General features: G+C 39.1%; 1 protein-coding gene across 1 annotated transcript in view; it reads right to left on the minus strand.

Moving 5' to 3' along the window:
• The window catches only part of EIF2AK3 (eukaryotic translation initiation factor 2-alpha kinase 3), a 39,091-nt gene that overhangs the window by 8,567 nt on the left and 11,819 nt on the right, over positions 1-18,705 (minus strand). Inside the window, exons 4-14 of the mRNA XM_010580822.1 lie at positions 13,240-13,434; positions 11,169-11,299; positions 8,855-9,089; positions 8,424-8,586; positions 6,963-7,100; positions 6,327-6,449; positions 5,509-5,729; positions 5,049-5,161; positions 3,882-4,004; positions 2,472-2,621; positions 687-1,452 (exon numbers count right to left, since the gene is read on the minus strand). Coding sequence (XP_010579124.1) covers positions 687-1,452; positions 2,472-2,621; positions 3,882-4,004; positions 5,049-5,161; positions 5,509-5,729; positions 6,327-6,449; positions 6,963-7,100; positions 8,424-8,586; positions 8,855-9,089; positions 11,169-11,299; positions 13,240-13,434 — 2,358 coding nt within the window. The remainder of the gene's footprint in view (positions 1-686; positions 1,453-2,471; positions 2,622-3,881; positions 4,005-5,048; positions 5,162-5,508; positions 5,730-6,326; positions 6,450-6,962; positions 7,101-8,423; positions 8,587-8,854; positions 9,090-11,168; positions 11,300-13,239; positions 13,435-18,705) is intronic.

Below are 18,705 nucleotides of genomic sequence, written 5' to 3' on the forward strand. Positions count from 1 at the left end.
CCGTATAAAGAACCTGAATTAAAAATGCCATAAAACAAATGCAACTGATCTGTGCCAGGTACAAGAAGTCTTGCTGTAAGAAAAACTTTAATTGCAATAATGAATGATTAATGTTTATTTCCTGGAGCACTGCACTTCCAGATTATTGTAGATATGTTAACTCAGCTTTTTTAACACCCATGTTGAGGTCACTGATAAGAGTCAACTATTTTTGCAGGATTTGTCTCCAGTGCCATATTACTCCCCCCCCCCAAAAAAATTTTACCTGTATCCACACACTCATGATCTGTCAGTTTGAAGCAGAACTTGACACTGAGCTAAAACAGCCTGGCACTGCTCTATTAGGAGCAGCCAAATTTGGAATTGCTGATGCTCAAGTTTGTAATGCAGTGGAGGGACAGTTACCCTGTGATGACATTTGAGTCAGTCCATGTGTTTCAGCACCAGAGACTTTTGTATGATGCTTTGGGCACAAATAATTCAAGTTACAATAGCTCCAAAGATAATCTCACAGTACTAAACCAAAAAAATTTGCCTATAAGACACAGCCAGTGAGATAACTAACTAGTTACAACCAGAATTTGGAAAGCTCAGGCATTCAGTGACGATCATGCCAACAAATAAATTAAAAAAAAACAAAAAAACAAAAAACCAACACATTTCCTACAGAAACTAAGAATACAAACCTTGAGATCCCTGTGCATTAATCCTTTGCTATGCAGAAAGTCAACTGCTTCAGCTATCTGCAGAAATATCTGCAGACACTCTGTCCTTTCCCTCTCCTCTATCATGCATCTTCTGCTCATCCAGTCTTTAAGGTTCTCTTTCCGGCAGAGCTGCATCTGGATGTAAAGATACACCTTTGGAGAGGTGGGCTTGACTTTTTCTGCAGTATTTTTAGAAAGGTCCAGGCTTAAACTTGTTGGCCTTGGTGGAGAAACAGAGAGGGGACTTCCTGAAGCAGACTTCTTGTTATCAGATTCCTTTGTACTTTTTGCCTTATCCTCAGGAAGACTCTCATCATGCGAAACATCAACTTTATCCTCCTTACTAGAAGCATTTCCACAACCAGAATCCTCAAACACAATAGAAGAGGAGGTCCCTTCCCTCAGGTGTACAACAGGAACAGCTGAAGAGCAAATTTCCAAGGAGTGATCCAGCTCATTATTATTGATAGTACTGTCTTCTACATCACAGCCTGTAAGGACACTGTCCTGAAGGTTTAATAGCGGATCTTCTGACTGGTTGTCCCTGTTGTCCATGGCAGAAAATTCCAGAGGAGAAAACTGGCTTCCAGATGAATCGGACTGACCACAGGGTATTCCTACGGACCTTACCCTTTCCGATGAAGTGGCAATAACTTCAATGTGCTCCTTTGTAGAAAATGGCTCTGTTCTGATCTTAAATGATGGGACATCCACCGGACTGGGAGAACTGAGTGGCCAATCGGTGCTAGAAGAACAAAATCGAGAGATCAATACTACAGAACTTCATTCCACCAGAAATGCATTTTCAGAAGCCCAGGTTTTAACAACTGCTATCTCTGAGAACTGTGTCATACCATAATCGTAAATGACTACCCAAGTGTGGGAATCACTAATAACCAGGATTTAGAATCCATTTTTCTTAGCAAGGATGACGTTTTCTCACTGAGACAAGAGTGTTGATAAAAGGAAAAATTAGCAAGCTCTACTGCCTGGACTCCCAATGTGCAATCAGGCTCATCTTCAGCTTGAAAAAATTCAGTCCTTTAGAACATGCATTGCAATAACTATTTAAAGTGCCTTGGAAGAATTACAGCTGTGAAATGGTAATTTGATGCCTGAAATATAAAGGTCGCTAGATTCTAAAAATTGTTAGGCATGTTAAGATGTTATTATGAGACCACTAAATAGTCTTGTATTAGGCCTCATTCTTTAAATGCTAACATACACCCGCTTTTTCCTTTCTCTTAACATCCTCTAACTCCTTTATCTAATTTTCCATTTTTAATCTACTTCTACCAAGCTTTATAAATTGTCACTCTGATTATCCCTCACATATTTCTGCTGAAATAAATTCATTGAAGCATTGCAGTACTGAATCAGATCCATCTAAACCAAGACAACAAAGAGGAGGAAAGCAGTGGAAAGAAACAAAGAGGACAAAGATGCCAAAGTTTAAAATTGAATCACAGTAGCAATGCTCCAACCTTCCAACCACCCAAAGATTCAATTACAGAAGTTAAATTAAGAAGTACAAGATGTTTCCTAAGTGAAAGAAGGACCTTACACAACAGAGGACTCAATCAAAAGACACCACGCACAAGTGTGATACATTTTTACCTTGTTCAATTGAAAAGTTGACAGGCTAAGTTAATAACCATCTCTTTCCTACATAGCCTCTCCATCTTCCTGGATCATCTACCAGTTCTCCCATTCTGTGTTGATGTACAATCTCAAATTCAGTTGTTAAAAAAACCCACAAGTTACCTTTCATCTTTTAACCACTGTTCATCCATCTTTTCCTGCCATCTCTCAGGTGGAGCTTCCAGCCACGCGTTAAAATACCGAACAATACCTGGATGCTCAAGTTTAGCTAACGCTTTGACTTCCCGCATCACCTTTTCACGAGCCAGCTCCCTACAATTTGGGGTGAGGAGAACGACAGAGACATGGTCACATAAAGCAACAGCATAGTACAGAAATTTCTGCAAAGGAATTTAATCAAAGCTAGCCCAGTATAAACCAGGCCAGTAGTATTGCTCTTCACAACAAAAGACAGATATGTCTTAAATTCCCCAGAGTAACTCCTTTAGGTTAGAAGTGCGGAGGAGCAGTATGCGCTCATAACGGCTAAGTATTTAGTTATCCCTTTTCTAATAATTACAGGCAGCAAAACTGAGAAGAAAAGGTTCATCTTGCTCTCAACTGTTTACAAGGATAGAAAAAAGACCACTAACAGCAATATTCTACAGGGATGTAGAAGACACTGACACAAAAGAAGACAGACAGTAATACCTCAGTATTTCTTTTTTAATTGGCATAATGTAAGGAGACTGCATAAATACTATCTCCATTCTATGGACAGGAAAGCAGGTAGCCTGGTATGTTATTGAAGTAAATAATCTCTCTTCATATGACCATAACTGGATCAAATGAAGTCAGATGGTTTTCTTTAATGGGTTTGAATATGCTTGAAAAAGAAGAATTTAGGCTACCTTAAATGTCTGAACAAAACCTTTAATCTTAAATAGTCACGCTTATTTAACACATTCAAAAAAATAGTAATTCTAGATTTCATAGCTTTACCCCCTCCCTCTACTGGCCTGCCTGTTGCTGTTCTAACTTGAGATTTCCAGAAGCAGTGTCTCCCATCTCCCACTAAAAGGAACTGCTGCAAGCTCTGTGTAGGGTAATTCAGCAGCATGGCTTGACCACCTATGACTGAAAGAAAAGGTAGGGGTTGTGGGACCAGAAAATGAAACAAATGGACAAATGGAGTCAGAAAAGCTGGTGAAGGAGAGAGAAAAGAAAGAGAAGGTGGAGTAGGAGAGGTAAGGAGAGGAAGGAGAGAGGCAAATTAACAGCGCTACAAATAACTGGTCCTGTTATCAAACGCTCTATTCATCAAGGAAATCAAAGGAGTTCCCATGTAGCCACAGCATCCTCACAAGGGTCCTGCTATGCAAGTATTTTAGCCAAGCAGGTCACCCTTCTGCTGCGGTTACATATGCCAAATTCTTGATGCCAAAACTAAGTCAGCCCCCCCATTAAAAAGTATGTCATTCATCCTAATGTAGTATCTGGGAAATCAGTTCAGGAACAGATGGTTCAGTGTAGGATGGGATCCCACCATTCAGTTCATTACTCCTCCTATATTGCAACAAGCTCATTCATTACCTGTTAGGTAAACGGATACGTTTGATAGCATAGTTGCAGTCATCCACTTTATTTCTGGCTTCAAAAACTACTCCAAAACCTCCACGACCCAGACACTGAATTGGTTCAAAATCTGTCAGGTATCTGGGATGAAAAGGGTGTGAGGAAGGGACAGAAGAATGGAGGGAGGATAGAGGAGAAAAATACATTAGTATAAAGTCATTTAAAAAATAATTTATGACTAAGAGTAAAATATTTCTGTACAGGCAAAACACCATGAACAACTCAAAGCGTTTCTTATCTTTTTTCCCTGCTCACCCACTGAGGCAATCGGATGGTTACCTATTTGTGAAATGGACAGTTGCTGATTATGCACAGTGTGTATCACAACCCAGCAAGATCCATTATGCATGCACACAACAAACCAAGGAAGTCTTTCAGAATATCAGGTTGCATGCTTACTGGATCATGGACCTTGAATCTGTAACCCAAGTTTCTATACCCAAACTAGGTGGTGACAGCTAAGTATTTTCTAAGTCATGATTTGCCTTTAACCCCACCCCAAATAACTACTTTTGCAACTAGTCCCTCTAAGCATCCCTTCCGAAACATCACTGTTCTTAAATCTCACTATCTTATTCTTCCTCATTTTAAATACTCTAGTTCTTACTTTCAGGGAGTTACAAATGTACAGGAAATAGTCACATTTTCTTCAGAGTACCATGACACGGCCCTACACACCCTTCTGTCTTAACCAACTCCTTCGTAACAGCAACAAAGGTTTGTTCCAAATATAGTCTGCTTTTTCTGCAGAGTATATAAAACATCATCAGTTTCCATCTGCAATTGCCTTTCTCTGCTTTAATCCATAAACACAGAAACAGAGGGAGTAAAGACTGATTGAGACCTTCAAGAATCAATCTTCCATTTCACATATCAGCAGGAAATACGAGAGCAATGTTCCTGATCACAGGTATCCTGTAGACTCTCCAAGACTGCTTAGACTTATCGTTAACGGCAATCTCCCATCAGTAATGGGGTGACAGGGTTGTGTCAGTTGCCGATTATCCTGCGAAATCAGAGGACTAGGACAGGTAAGAACAAGTGAACACCTACTTTTTCCTCCAGATAGTATTAGTTGTCACACTGACTGAAAACCCTGTACATGTTGCGTTGAACTGAGCTCACCTTGACACGTATCCAGAGTTCTTGACATCACTCCAGCTGCTGTCTTTAACATCTCCACAAGTGGGCTCATATTTACTATCAGTCTGACACTGTGTTTCAGATTCCTTCCGCAGCTAACAAAGGTTACCAAAACAAGAACAAAAACCAAACAAACAAAAAAATTCAACTCCTTGAGTACTTGAGACCAGTTTGTAACCCTAGATATGACATTTGATAATTTCAGTGTAAATATCTCCAGAGACATCAGATAAGGTTGAAGCAGTCTAACCTGCTTGCTGAAGCAGTCAAGCAAATTGTACATGGCAGCTGACAGCCTTCACAGATAGATTAAAGAATAAATTTAGACTTTTGATTTTGTTATCTCATTAGTTATTAACTTATTAATACTACTCATTGCAGACTCAAAACCGAAAGAATAGGCTAGAATAACACCTTCTGTATTCAGAAAAAAAATACTTACTCTGCTGTAAGGATGGGGATGGAAGAGTTTGCGTACAATAAAAGTTGTGGCCACAATGCAAAATACAATGGTGCCAACAATTTCTTTCCACCAGTGAAGCAGAAGAACAGGATCTTTTTTGCGAATGTTTTTGTAATTTGTATCATCAAAAAATCTGACAGTGATCTGGGTGCTACGTTTATTTCTCTCTCTCTTGTAGTAGGGTAAGTAATAACCATTATCTGTGTATAAAAGACAGAAAGAGGGCATAGGTTTATTTGCAGGTAATTACAAAACAATTTTGTCTTCTCATTAATAGGTTTCCTCAAGAGACACATGGTATTTTTGTTTGCATGCTCCATGATTTTAAATGGCACATAAGCAAATTCAGTTAATCAAGGTTGTGGACTCCATGGCAACTAGGCCTCCCATCAAAGTTTACTACTTCAGAAGGCCTGACCACTGATAGTTTTAAACCAGAGTATCTTCCATATGGAAAACTCTATACCTCCAGGCTGAGTCTCTAGCACTGTTAGCAAATTCTGAAAAAAATAATTCACAAGCTTTTTCCGCTCGGACCAACTATCAGTGGCAATGGCAGTACACACAATACCTCTGCAGTAGGAATTTCTGGCACTCAGAAGTGCTTTGTGTGGCACTAATTGTACATACACCGCAATTTGGAAATCCTAGTTTGGGCAATAATTTCCCAGTTCATTAAATGTTAAAAAAATACACATATTTAAGATCAAACATATGGCCATTTATTGAATTTCACAGATAATAAATGGGCAAACCTGGCTATTTGAAACAGTTCAAAATTTGGAACTTCCACCTACCATATGGATACTGCAGGACTGAAAGTGCTCCATTACTGTACTCTTCGTGAGAATACTTGTCATTGCTGAGACACTTATCAAACTCATCAGACCCCACCAACACTGGAGTCCTGGAAGGAGAATCTAAGCATACAAATGACACAATTTTCTGAGCTGAATTGTTACAAAAATTCTGTTCTTTTATTAATTTAATGAGAACTCCAATTGCATAATCTTAGAAAACATCTCTTGGACCAGATCACAAGAACCGAAATTAATCCAAGGAAACATTAAGAAGGGTATTTTAAGGTAACAGTTACTTAACACCTCTCCCCCTTACCAAAATACTAGTTTTGGACAAGTCAATTCACTCATATTCACATCGCTGCAAAAAACTACTTCTTTTTGTTGAAAAATTTGATTTAGAAGACCCAACACTTCATTACTAAAAAAGACCCTGTCAAATCCATACTAAAAGAAAGCAGACATTAAACATTTAATTAGAAAAAAATTAAACAATTAATAAAGCACAGAGATAGTTCCTGAACTGGTTTACAGCTGGAAACATTAGACTAGTTTGAAACATATTGGACATCAGAAAGATGTCCTGTCTTTTCAGAGCTAAGACAGTATATGAAACTCTGAATTGTTACTTACGGATTAAAGGTTTCCATTTGACTTTGGGGAGAGGAATAATTGCATTATCGTTCCTGGATTCCAGAGCCTTTGGGTTGGTTGGGAATTTCTCAGAAATTCTGACTGATGACTGAAGATACAACTGGCCCCTGTACATACCTAAGTAATAAACCAGAGAGCATATTAGTCTTAAGATCTCATTCTCTTCACTCCTGAATAAAATTGCCCAGTTAAAATACATGGTTAAAAACATTTCTGAAAACGTTTCTTTATATTCTGAGAATCTGCGATACTGATTCTGATTGCTAGGCTGGACGAATTCCAGTAATATGTTCCCTCTGTTCTAGAAAAGCAAGAGACCAGGACATCTCGTTTTCACTGTTGGAGAGCTGGTGCTACAGAAAAATGCCGGCAGTTTTTAAGAGCTATAAAGAGCTTGGGCTTTGCATAGGTAAGACTTCTTTCAAACTTCCTACCCTTGTTAATGCTGGTACAGACTACTCTTCAACAGCCATTACCAGGAAGGCTGGAACAACCTGGCTTCTTCCTAGTGTTATACTTTATCTGTGTAACCACTAACAGGAAAGCTACAAGGTGTAAAGACTTATAGAAAAAGGCTAAGGCAAACAAAGTCTTAGAAAACCAAAGCACGTTTACCTCCCAGAGACAGCTGAGAGGAAGAAGGACCTGGAACCACTCTATTTCAAATTGTCACAAACCACATCAAATGAATTCTGACAGCTAGATGAAAACTTAGCCACATAAAATCTTAACTGAAATTTTTTCATGGTAAGTTACCATAATCAGTGTAGAGGAAAAAATGAATGCAACAAATTAGCGTGCTGGAGGGAGATCCTGCTTATTGCTTACAGAGCAGTAAGACTGCCTTATTAACTATAAACCTATCTTTAAAAGTTTCAAGACTTTCAATCATCTCCAATGTACTGAAACTACAAAGCAGTGAATGTTTCAGAATCAATCAAAATGGGAAAGATTTATGGGTTTGAAATGTTTTGGTTTTGAAAAATTAAAAAAGGAAAAAAAAAAAATCAATCTTTTAACTATCACTGTTTAGGCTAAACTGTCATAGATACTAAATTCTGCCATAGCCAAAGGTATGCTGTACCTTCTGTAACTGTCAGAATTTCCAAGATGGGTACACAGAACTCTAACTGTGAATGACAACAGCAAAGATGACCAGAGCAGGCTAGGAAGAGATGAGAACATATCTCTACCTTTTGAAGTCTTTAAATCAAGTCAAGGTGCCTTTTTTAGGATATATGTTATTGAAGCCTCAATTTTGGGGCTTTATAAAGCAATGTGGGTTGAATTTAACAGCTTTCATTATGCAGAATATCAGACTGGACATGTTACAGCAACTCTTAACAGTAATCTACCAGTACAGAAAGATCTGCTTTATTACAACCTCAACAGAGAAAAGAATAACATTTACTACAGAAAATGCTGCAGTCAGTGTCTCACCCAAATAGACACTGGATTCTGTGGCCCCTCTGGCAGCTTCCACAAGATCTTCCTCATCTTCCAATACTTCATTGTTCGCAGTGTAACTTGTGTCATCAAATAGACTGATTGGAATTACTTTGCCATCCTTAACCAGCCATGCAGAAGCAATTGGAGTGCAAAACTGAAGAAGAGAGAGGTAACTGGAAAATTAATGTTGTATTAACTAGATATTATGTAAGAATAATGCTAAACAATGTGCTTAAATTCCTTGGGTTTAGTTTTTGTAACAGATGTAGCAGCTCAAAGTCAGAACTTCAGTTAAAAAAAGTTACAAGCAGATGTGTGCTTCTTTACAAAGACAGCACCTGAAACCCAAGATGAAAGATCTCATCTATGATGCTGCAAAACTTCTACTTTTGTAACATTTAATATTCTGTCTTTTCCCCTACCTGGTATTCCCATTCCAGATGTCCTCCTTGTTTGTTAAAAGCCATCACCTTCCAGTCAGCTACTGAGACCTTTATCACTGTATCTTTCATCATGGCTTCCTGCTCATCCACATCCGAAATAATTTTTGTTTCTTCCTTGTTCATATTTGATTTAAAATTGCTCTCAATATATCCTGCTCTAGTTTCAATATCTGGGACATAGCGCAGCTCAAAGTGACCAACGCTGAAATTCCACCTTAAAGAAAAAGAGAAAAACTTTATAGAAACAACTTACATATTCCAAGGAAGTCCCAAATCCCTTGTCCAGAAGATTCTTAAACTGAATTACCTATATTTGGCCCACATTTTCACATTAAACTCAGACTGTCAGATGAACACAGCTGTACCAGGAGGGGGAGTGCTACACCAGAACACAAACCAAACAAGCTGAGAAATCTTACCCAACATGATGATGGGCGAGTTGAGAAAACAACTGGTGAAGTAGGGCCAATGGCATTAGAGGTTTAGTATATGGAAAGGATAATTAAAATCATCAAGTAGTACAGCTGGGTCTGTTTAGTAGGAAAACTTTATTTAGCTGATGAAAGCAACAAGTATAAAGCATTTAGGAAGCAGCTTTCTACACAAGACATGTATCTCTTCATTAATAAAGCGGATTTAATTTGAAACGTAAGGTTTTTCAAGCTGAGGGGGGGACAATGCCTTTTTTTTTTTTTTTGCCTTTTTTTTAATCCCCCACACAACCTAACACAGGATTTCTTTGACTGGTACTTCATGAAACCAGGACTGCTCATGTCCCATAGGTTAACACCGAAAAAAGACAACTGAGTAAGTAACACAGAGTTGTCTTGCAGAGCCAAAAGCTCTTTAATTTTTGTAAACCAACAAATTAGGGCAGAAACTGAAAATCATTTTCAGAAAGAGAAAGAATAATTATTTTCCTTTTTCCATGATATAGACCAACGCTGTAGAGAAGATACAGATGGGAAAGGATTGCAAGTTTGTGTCTCCAACAGCAAGAAGGGGGAAAACATTTCCTGAGCAGTATGTTTGGTACCCAAAGTTTCTTAGGGCCAGTCTGGCAACCACCAGGAGCCCAAACTGTCTCCTTAAAGAATTTACAACCTTATGGTAAAAGTTTGGCATATTTTATATACTCAGTTGATCTATTAAAAATTTTTCTTTCTCTGGATTAAAAACCCAGATCTATCCTATAAACTCCACAGCAGCCATACCATGTCACCAGGAAAGCACCTCTGTTTCTGACTACAAAGACAGGAAGATTCTGGTGCTCAAGATGCCATACTATATTTTTGAAAGAGATGTATGAAGGAAAAAGTATGTTTTTATAACATACCTCTCCCTGCCAGTATCAGTCTCCAAGAACTGCGGAACCCAAGATTTCTCTTTTCAGACATCTGATCTGCTAATCTATTGGAGTTCTAATTAGGTTCTCTCTGATAGACTACGGATGCACAACCTGTCAAATCCTGCTGCAAACAGAAGAGGGAGCAGGCGAACAGGGAATAACTAGTTCTCCACTAAATTGTTGGGCAGCTATTGTATCTATGTATGGCAACCAGCCTTTTAGACTTGTATTTTATGAAGTGGGAGTTGTTTGGGGTTTTTTTTAGTAGAATACATGTCTGTGTTTTTATAGAAATCTTGATGTATTAAAACTTCAATGTGACAGCATTAGGAAAGTCACAGACTGAACCAGTTTCTACAGCTTGTAAAGAACAGACCACCTACGTTATGAAATGAACAAAGTAGATTTAAGAATGGGACTTTTTTAAAAGTAAGACTGACGACGTTTTAAAATATCAACTTAAAATGAAAGCTAAAGACATCAAGTATGAAAAAAACAGCGACAGTTACCGTGAGTAGGTAAAGAACTTAAAAGTGAATCAGTAGGTCATAAGAAGACTTTTAAACTGTCTCCTTTTGTACAAAAATCAACAGTTGGAACAAATATTAGTGACATTTGCCTTGTGCAGTAAAGCAGTGACAAACTCTTTTGACATATGCAAGGACAAGGAAAACAATTTTCATTTGATTTAGAGGGAATACATATGTGCACATCTTTTCTGTCTGATCATCTATAAAACTGAAGTTCAAGACATTTTTCAAAAGCAATGAAGAGCAAAGGGGTTAGATCCTAGCCAACAGCCTGGTGCATTCCTTTAGTTAACAATCTAAACTCCCTTGTGCAATTCCTACACTAATGAGAGTAAAAAGAAGGTAAAACCCTTAAAACATTACGTATTAAGAACTTATCTCTATTGGATTGTTTCTGAACAATTCTTATGCTTACTTTTCATTGCCACTGCGTGGTCCAACAGCACGGACTGTTTTCTGGGTTCGGTGTAATAGGAGTGTCTCTTCCTGCTCTGTTTCATCGTCATCCCACCGGCGACAGCCCATAGCTGAGCAGATGTACTTCACCTAAGGGATAAGGCAAGAGACTTGCACATGCTTTGAAGTTCTGAAGAACTTCAAGACAAATAAATGTAATCAACAGCAGTATTCAAAGCTAACAATCCTTACAACATATTTTTGGCTCACAGGCTATTTGGAGCTCCGTGATTTTAGATGCTCAACTTGAGGGATGTTGAAAAGCCTGGTTTAAGAGATAAGGACTTTTCAGAACTCAAATTTTCAAAAGATTCTAGTAAGTCTACAGTTTGGGCTATTTTGACTACCTTTTGACTGTATTTTGCACGTATGCCTACTTCTAACAGAAAGAAATCTTAACTCTCTCTTTTCCCACCATTTCTATGGACATCAAGAGAACATTCCTACAAGACCCACAGTATAATTCTGCTTTCGTGCCACATTTGTCTCAGCATAACTCTATTAGCTTCAAATGAAGTACTATCGATTTATATAAAATAGTTCAGAGCCTTACACCTTTGCCTTGCCAGCTATTAAATGGGAAAGAAGACCTTATTTAACTCTCACAGTGACACAGACTTTGCAAGAGTCCCGATCTTGAACAGAATTTGTATTATATGGGCAACTGTATTTTGAAAAGGAAGTTGAACACACTTTCAGAAAGTCTGAATCAACATCATACTGCCAAAGACAACAGACTGCCCAAACTCTTAACGAGGAAGAGTAAGGAACTATTTCCTGTATGAAGCACCTTTGCTACTGTGAGCATAAGCCAGGAATCAAAGCAGAAACTGAAATTTCCACTTCTTGAACACTGGGGGAGGAGCAGTCTGTTGGTGCATAGTGCCCTCTGCTATCAATGAGGAAATCAAAATGATTTCATTAACTTTTGTTTTGGATCTATGCTCTTTATCACTACTGACTACTCTACACCATGCCATAGAAGTGTTTTACATTAAAATGTATGGTAAAAATGAAAAACCTGATTTTGTGGAAAACAAACATTGGAAGTTTAATAGTTCTGAAACTTTTTAACTTGTTTTGAAATGCACCAACATTTCTGATTTAGCAGATGTCTGTTCTTCACTACACAAAGTTTCTACAAGCATTTTAATGACATCTGACACTAATGAGGGGGAGAGAGATGTCAGTTCTAGGACTCTGAATAATGCAATTCCTGTGCTTTTTCTAGCCTTTTTTCCTTCCGTGTTTTTTCAAAATACACAACTTTTAACCAATGGATTTTGGAAGAAAAATACGTTCTGAACTAGTCAGATAGCAAGTAGTTTTCAACTTAAGTTTTTGGAGATAGTAAACTCACTGAAAACAACTACAAGTCTTAAACTTTTGCTTATGTTGAATGTTTTTCTTGTTTTCAACCAGCTATCTCTCATTAGTTCTGAAAAATCTGAAATTAGTTGTGAAACAAGTGTGTCACTTAAAGCCTTCTTTGATATGCAGTTAAGCTGAACAGCAAAGATCAAGCAGAGCTATATGATCAAGCTGAACTCCTCTCCCAGCTCAGTAGAGAAAGGGGTCATCCCTCTTTTTTCCCCTCACTCACCTCTGGTCACAACCACCCCGTCCCTTCCCTTGTGCTAGCTCTGGCACTCCCCAACCCCTTGCTGAGCTGGCTACAGCTAACCCAGCACAAAACTAACCCAATAAAAAGCGAACAGTTTTCTGTTGGGTTAGCAAGTTGAATCAGCTTAGCAAAGTGGGAGACAAGTGTTAAAGCCAGCACAGGGGATACAGCAGGAGCTCACAGGCAGGAGAAGATTGCAGTGGGGGCTCAGCCATACCATCTAACTGCACCAGCTGTTAGCCTTACTCCAGCCCACTGCAGCTGTTGCCCAGAAAACTCAGATTCTGCTCTTTTGTGCCACGCAGTTGTACACTTAAGTTGTACTGCAGTTTCAATCTCAAGAGCAACCTATTTGCAAGGCAGTGCTTGAAACACACACCCAGAAGGCAACTTTTCAGGCTCTTACCTTCCCTGAGTATGAGCTCAGCCCATAGGTCGTCAAAGACTTTCCCCCAACTAAGACAACATCCTCGCCAAATTTGTAGGATGACTCGAGAAGAGATTCAACTGTGAAAGGAACCGCTTCCATGCTCTCTCGATCCCGATCCCACTGGAAAAGGTCCCCATCCAAGGAAGGGATTATCATCTTATTTCCAAATACCTAAAATAATTGAATTGAAGGTTAGCTACCATTTAACCACAATTTTATCAAAACACACAGATCACAAATGGAAACAGAAATGCTGTATAAACAAGTACAGTGCATTATATTCCAGTATCCTATTTTATGGTTTTGTATCCCAGAGTCTTATTTTTCAAAGTTATACTGAAGACAGAAAACTTTCAGGCATTCAAATCAAATCCATATTTCAGTATTCTTAACTAAAAAACAGTTCAGCATGTGACACTTCTTCCACTTTAAGCAAAATATTTTATAGCTCAATCAGTTGATAGATTAGTATTAATCCAAACTGTAGAAAATATAATACTGGGAGAAGCATTCTTGAAGAGACAGTCACTGGTTAAAGTGCAAGTTTTGCAGATTATTTGTGTAGTTTCAAGACACTGGCATTGTAGGTAAAGTTCTACTTCATTGTGGTTTTTTTTCTGGAGCTAGTTTGCTGCTAAACACAGAATCAATCGCTCTCTCTAGATCAGAAGACTGAATTCGGTTTTAAAAGAAAAGCTGAGGCTCTTTTGCAATTAGTGACTACCCCAGAACATCTACTGTCCTGTAAAGCAGAGAGCGCAATTATCACTGAGATCAGAGCTCACATTTCACCTTTGCCTTCCCAGACAGTTAAACCTAACTTCTCCTCCCCAGAATTTCTTATGTTTTAGTATACCATTCCTTTAAAATTTGCCTGGCTTTTTGTTTAAACACACAAGTAAAAAAAAAAATAATCTTCACCAGGATACGGCATTTCATCCATTAACACTGAGATTTTCAAGCAGATCCTAGTTCGGAAGTATGAGTCATTGTCAATGAGTACTAAGGGACTTATTAAGAAACTCATTATCAGCATGATAGACCATAACTAATACTGTGGAGCCACAGTGGCTGTGCCCGTCAAGAACAGTGAGAAACCGTAGTCCACATAATCTTAGCTTTTGAGGATATGGATTAACATGGAAGATTTTAATGCTTTTTCAGAACCTCTGTCCATTTGGGCAGTATCCTACAACATAATTACATTAAATTCAGACACTTTACACATTAGGATTTAAAGACTACTTCTGGTACATGTATATTAGTCACTTCAAACAAAGTATTCCTGCTCAGACTCCAAGGCACAGATGTGTATTACGAAGCCACAAAAAAGATCCAGAAGGTTTCTGGTTATTATTTCTGGAACCACTGTGAGGATCTGAAACCACTTTTCTTTCATGATCAAAATTCTCTATAACATGAGACTTTTTATTCTTACTAATTGGGTCACAGACAAGGAAACAGCATTAAGCAAAGCTGGGATTCACCTAAACAGGAAGGGAAAGACAGATCTTGTAAATGCGTGCATGTCATGACTGTTTGACACATCTCATTCAAAGAGAAAATTCAGGTGCGTTGCCCAACAATGCTGGTGACTTATTTGAGATCCCTAAAGGATCCAACACTGATGCTTTCTGGCTTTGAAAAGCCTCATGATGACTGACAATTAAAATAAAAACTCCTCTCAGGAGCACAATGTGTAATTGAAGTGATGATAAAAGTAAACCGTCGAGAGTAGCTGTGAAGTGCTTTACAAAGCAAAATGAGGTATGTTCTTTCCCTCCCAGATATTCACCTTATGGCAAAACAGGCGAAACATCGTGGAAGAAACATTGCATGAGATCTGTGATGCACAAGAAATGTTGCATTATGGCCTACCGTTGGGCAGGAAAAATACACACACACACAGGTCTATACATATGCTTACAAAAATAAACTAACAAAAAAGCAAAAAATTTTGCAGGGAGGGGTCATTTGTAGAAATCACCTGATCAGTGGAAAAATAAAGCAAATAAGGTTTACATAAACATGCATATTTAAGAGCAGCCTTGTGATCTTGAGAAACAAAGGCATGCAGATTTTGGAAAACACCTTTTTAAAAACAAAAGATGCCAGTGCCAAAGTTGCAGCTGTAACCATGTTAGAGTATCTTGTTAAAACATTCAGCACAGAAAAGTAATATCGTAAAATGTTTTTGTAATATATAATTTCAGAAATGCATAATAGTTTTGATGACAACTTTTAGACTGTGCAGCTGTTACTTTGCATTAATAAATCTTCTCTAAGGTTTCTTCCTGCACGTGGTCCAGATACCTGTGAGTAGTTTGGAGGCCCACGCTCTCCTCCAGCAATATGAGATATTCCATACATAAATAAGAATGAACAGCAAAGGTTCTTTTTACAAGCAGTTTTCCAAATACACAAAAGCCAAACCAGCTCCTGTACTACTGTTTCAGCACACAGAGCCCAAGCCCGGCAAACCTAGCCATCAACAGAATTCAAGTCGGATCCTGAAGAAATTCTACTGGCCATCAGTCAGCTGAATTCATGTAGCGTGATCAAACTAGATGTGTGCCACTGGTAGCTAGACAGCCACTTGCAAGTTCAGACTTTCAGATACGCTTGCTGGAATCCACAACCGCAATGGCTTTGTAACACAGCATGCTCCAAGGGCTGCAGACCACCCCATCAGTTTGTGAACAGAGGAGGCAGCGGTGCAAACTGCCCAGGAATCACTGCCGAGCAAGGAAGACTCTCGGTGGGTAACTCTGCAAGCTCTGGGGACAGCATGACACACATCACCTCAAGTGCTTCCCTTGTCCTGAAGCTCTTGCTCCAGGGCCTGAGGAGGAAATTTTCCACTAGCAAACAACAGGCAAAACGTTGGCCATTTCTGGGAACCACACGCCCAAATTCCCAACACGCATGAAGCTCACTCAGCAACACGCACTTGTATACTCCCAAGATATGGGTCAAATCAGGTCATGGCTTGTGTGCCTTCAAAAATTCCCTGACAGTGGGGCACTGTCTGCTCATCTGTTAAAACCTCGGTCCCCATAAGCTGCAGAGGACAGACGAGACTGTTTCGGTCATCTCTGCTGATCAGCTGCCCGTGCTCCCAACCTTGAGGGTGCCTACAGGAACAGCACGACCTGCCTGACATTGGGAAAGAAAGGCTGAGAAAAGACACAACTGCTGCTGGTGAACACATCAGGAAAGGGAGCGCAGGCAGCAGAAAGAGCTATTGCATTGAGGACAATGCCAGAGTACGAGCAGATGGGGTTAAACTGACCGTTAAGTAAGTGCAAGCCAGACATATAGGCTACTCATCATCACAAACGTGGTATTTCACAACAGAAACTGAGAACAGAGGGGGAAAAAAAAAAATCACCTTCTTTTAAGATGAATCTATCTATAAATGGGATTACATGATATAGTGCTGACAAGGGACTGCACCTGATTACCACAAAGGTCGTCTTTTACTAAAATAGCTTTGTTTGAAGAATGGGGCAGGTATGCAAATGTGCATACTTGCAGGTGCCCACATACACATGTAACAAAAGGCATTTGTGTCCACTTGCGCTGACATCTTTTAAAAGAGCAGTTTAGCCAGAGGCTTTAGAAGGACATTAATAATAACAACTCCTATACGAGTTATGCAGCTCATTCTCTAGTACATCAGTAGCAGCAAAGGGACTTTCCTTGAAAGTACTAGCAACGAGCATCGGCATGCAGCTCAGGTAAAGGAATGACATCACCCTGTATCTCAAAAGCATTACCTCATCTCCTAATCCAAGGAGTGAGTCACCCAGGCAGTCAGCTGCAAATCTCTTGGCACAGAAAATGTAGGTTACCACGATGCACTTACACATTCCTCTGATCTGTCAATGTAAATAGCTATTTGTTCAGCTTCACTGGTCAGCAATATGGCACATAATTGTTAAGTGGCTTGTCTTTCAGAAGTAACACTTAAAAAACCCCCCCACATTAACTATCGAGCCCTAAATGAGACGCTGCTCTTTTGCTCATTAAGAGTTTGAAGCTGAAGTTCTCCATTGGTTCGGCGCAGGGTGCCGCAGCCCTATCAGCAGCGCTGGCTGCTCAATCTCCAGGCCGACGGGTGAGGTAATGCAGTTTCTAAAAAGCCTTCACAAAAAAGCAAAAAAGCATAACGATCCGAAATGGCATACGCTACCAGGGAATTTGCTGTCTAGACTCTTTACTGGAAAGGAGGGCACTGCACACGAGGTTCCACGGCAGGTTGATCGGTGCAGGAAGAAAGCTGCTGATTTGTAGCAGTGGAGGAAAGAAAAAAAGAAAGAAAATATCGTGTAAACAGAGATCAAAACAAGCTGAAGTACTAAAGCTTCCATGAGCTGTTTAACAGTAAGTGTGACATTCATTTCCCATGCCTAACACTTTATCACAAGAAGCAAAAATCAAGCCTGCTCACATGCAGGCACATCTGAGACAAGTCTGGTGCCAAAATGGTCAATATTATCATTTACAGATGGGCTGAACTTTCCAATAACTCTGAGGAAATAACTGAGCACAGGTAAAATCTTTTCCTTAGAACAGGAAATGTTATGTCTTTCTGTTTTTCTAACACTTCAGTTTGTGCTTTTCAAACCTTACTCTTACCATAAACTGCAAGAGCTTAATTCCAGTTACTAATTAACTGAGACTAACCTATATAATCTTAAACGTTACTGGTAACAATTTTTTTTCCTCTACAGTTATCTCTACAATAGGATCACTGTAACAAAAAGGATCAAAGCCAACATCAGGCATGTTCTTAAGAAAGCTACTTCTCAGCAAGAACGATGTCTTTTAAGCCCCTCTAAAATTAATCTAGGTAACGTATTAAAAGCCACATGCAGCAGCTTTACTCTAAAGGGTAGAAACAAGAGTCTACACAAACAAATCTGGGAAAGAGAAAGCAATCATTATATGTTCCACTTTTTTTTTTTTAATTCACAGGTGTACAGTAATACAGGTATCCATACTACAAATGTTTACAGTATTTTCAGGAGAGATATATATCTCTCTAAACACACACACACACACTGGGCAAGGTCTTGAGATGTCCCTAGTTCAGGCTGATCTGGAACTGATTTATTGTCTGCTCTTTTTTGGTATGCATGCAGGGAGGTATCACTGGTTTATGACTTCCTTCCAGTGTAAGAGGTTATTTCTTCTCTTCAGCTTGGATTTCAGGATGTCAATTTCTCTGTTTTCCCTTTACCTACCTGCAGAAATCCTGAAGCACAGGGCACTACAAGGATGACAGCATGCTGTTTCCAACAGGCAAACCCTAATCAAACGGGAGTACACTGGGATGAAGGGGCCAGCTAGAGTCTAAGGAGATATTTTTCTTCAAACTTTCTGCAAGGCACACAACATCACTGCTTCCTTAAGAAGAGAACAAAGACCCAGGCACTA

Source organism: Haliaeetus leucocephalus, unplaced genomic scaffold (assembly GCF_000737465.1).
Source record: "Haliaeetus leucocephalus isolate CR32 unplaced genomic scaffold, Haliaeetus_leucocephalus-4.0 Scaffold741, whole genome shotgun sequence".
NCBI lineage: Eukaryota > Metazoa > Chordata > Aves > Accipitriformes > Accipitridae > Haliaeetus > Haliaeetus leucocephalus.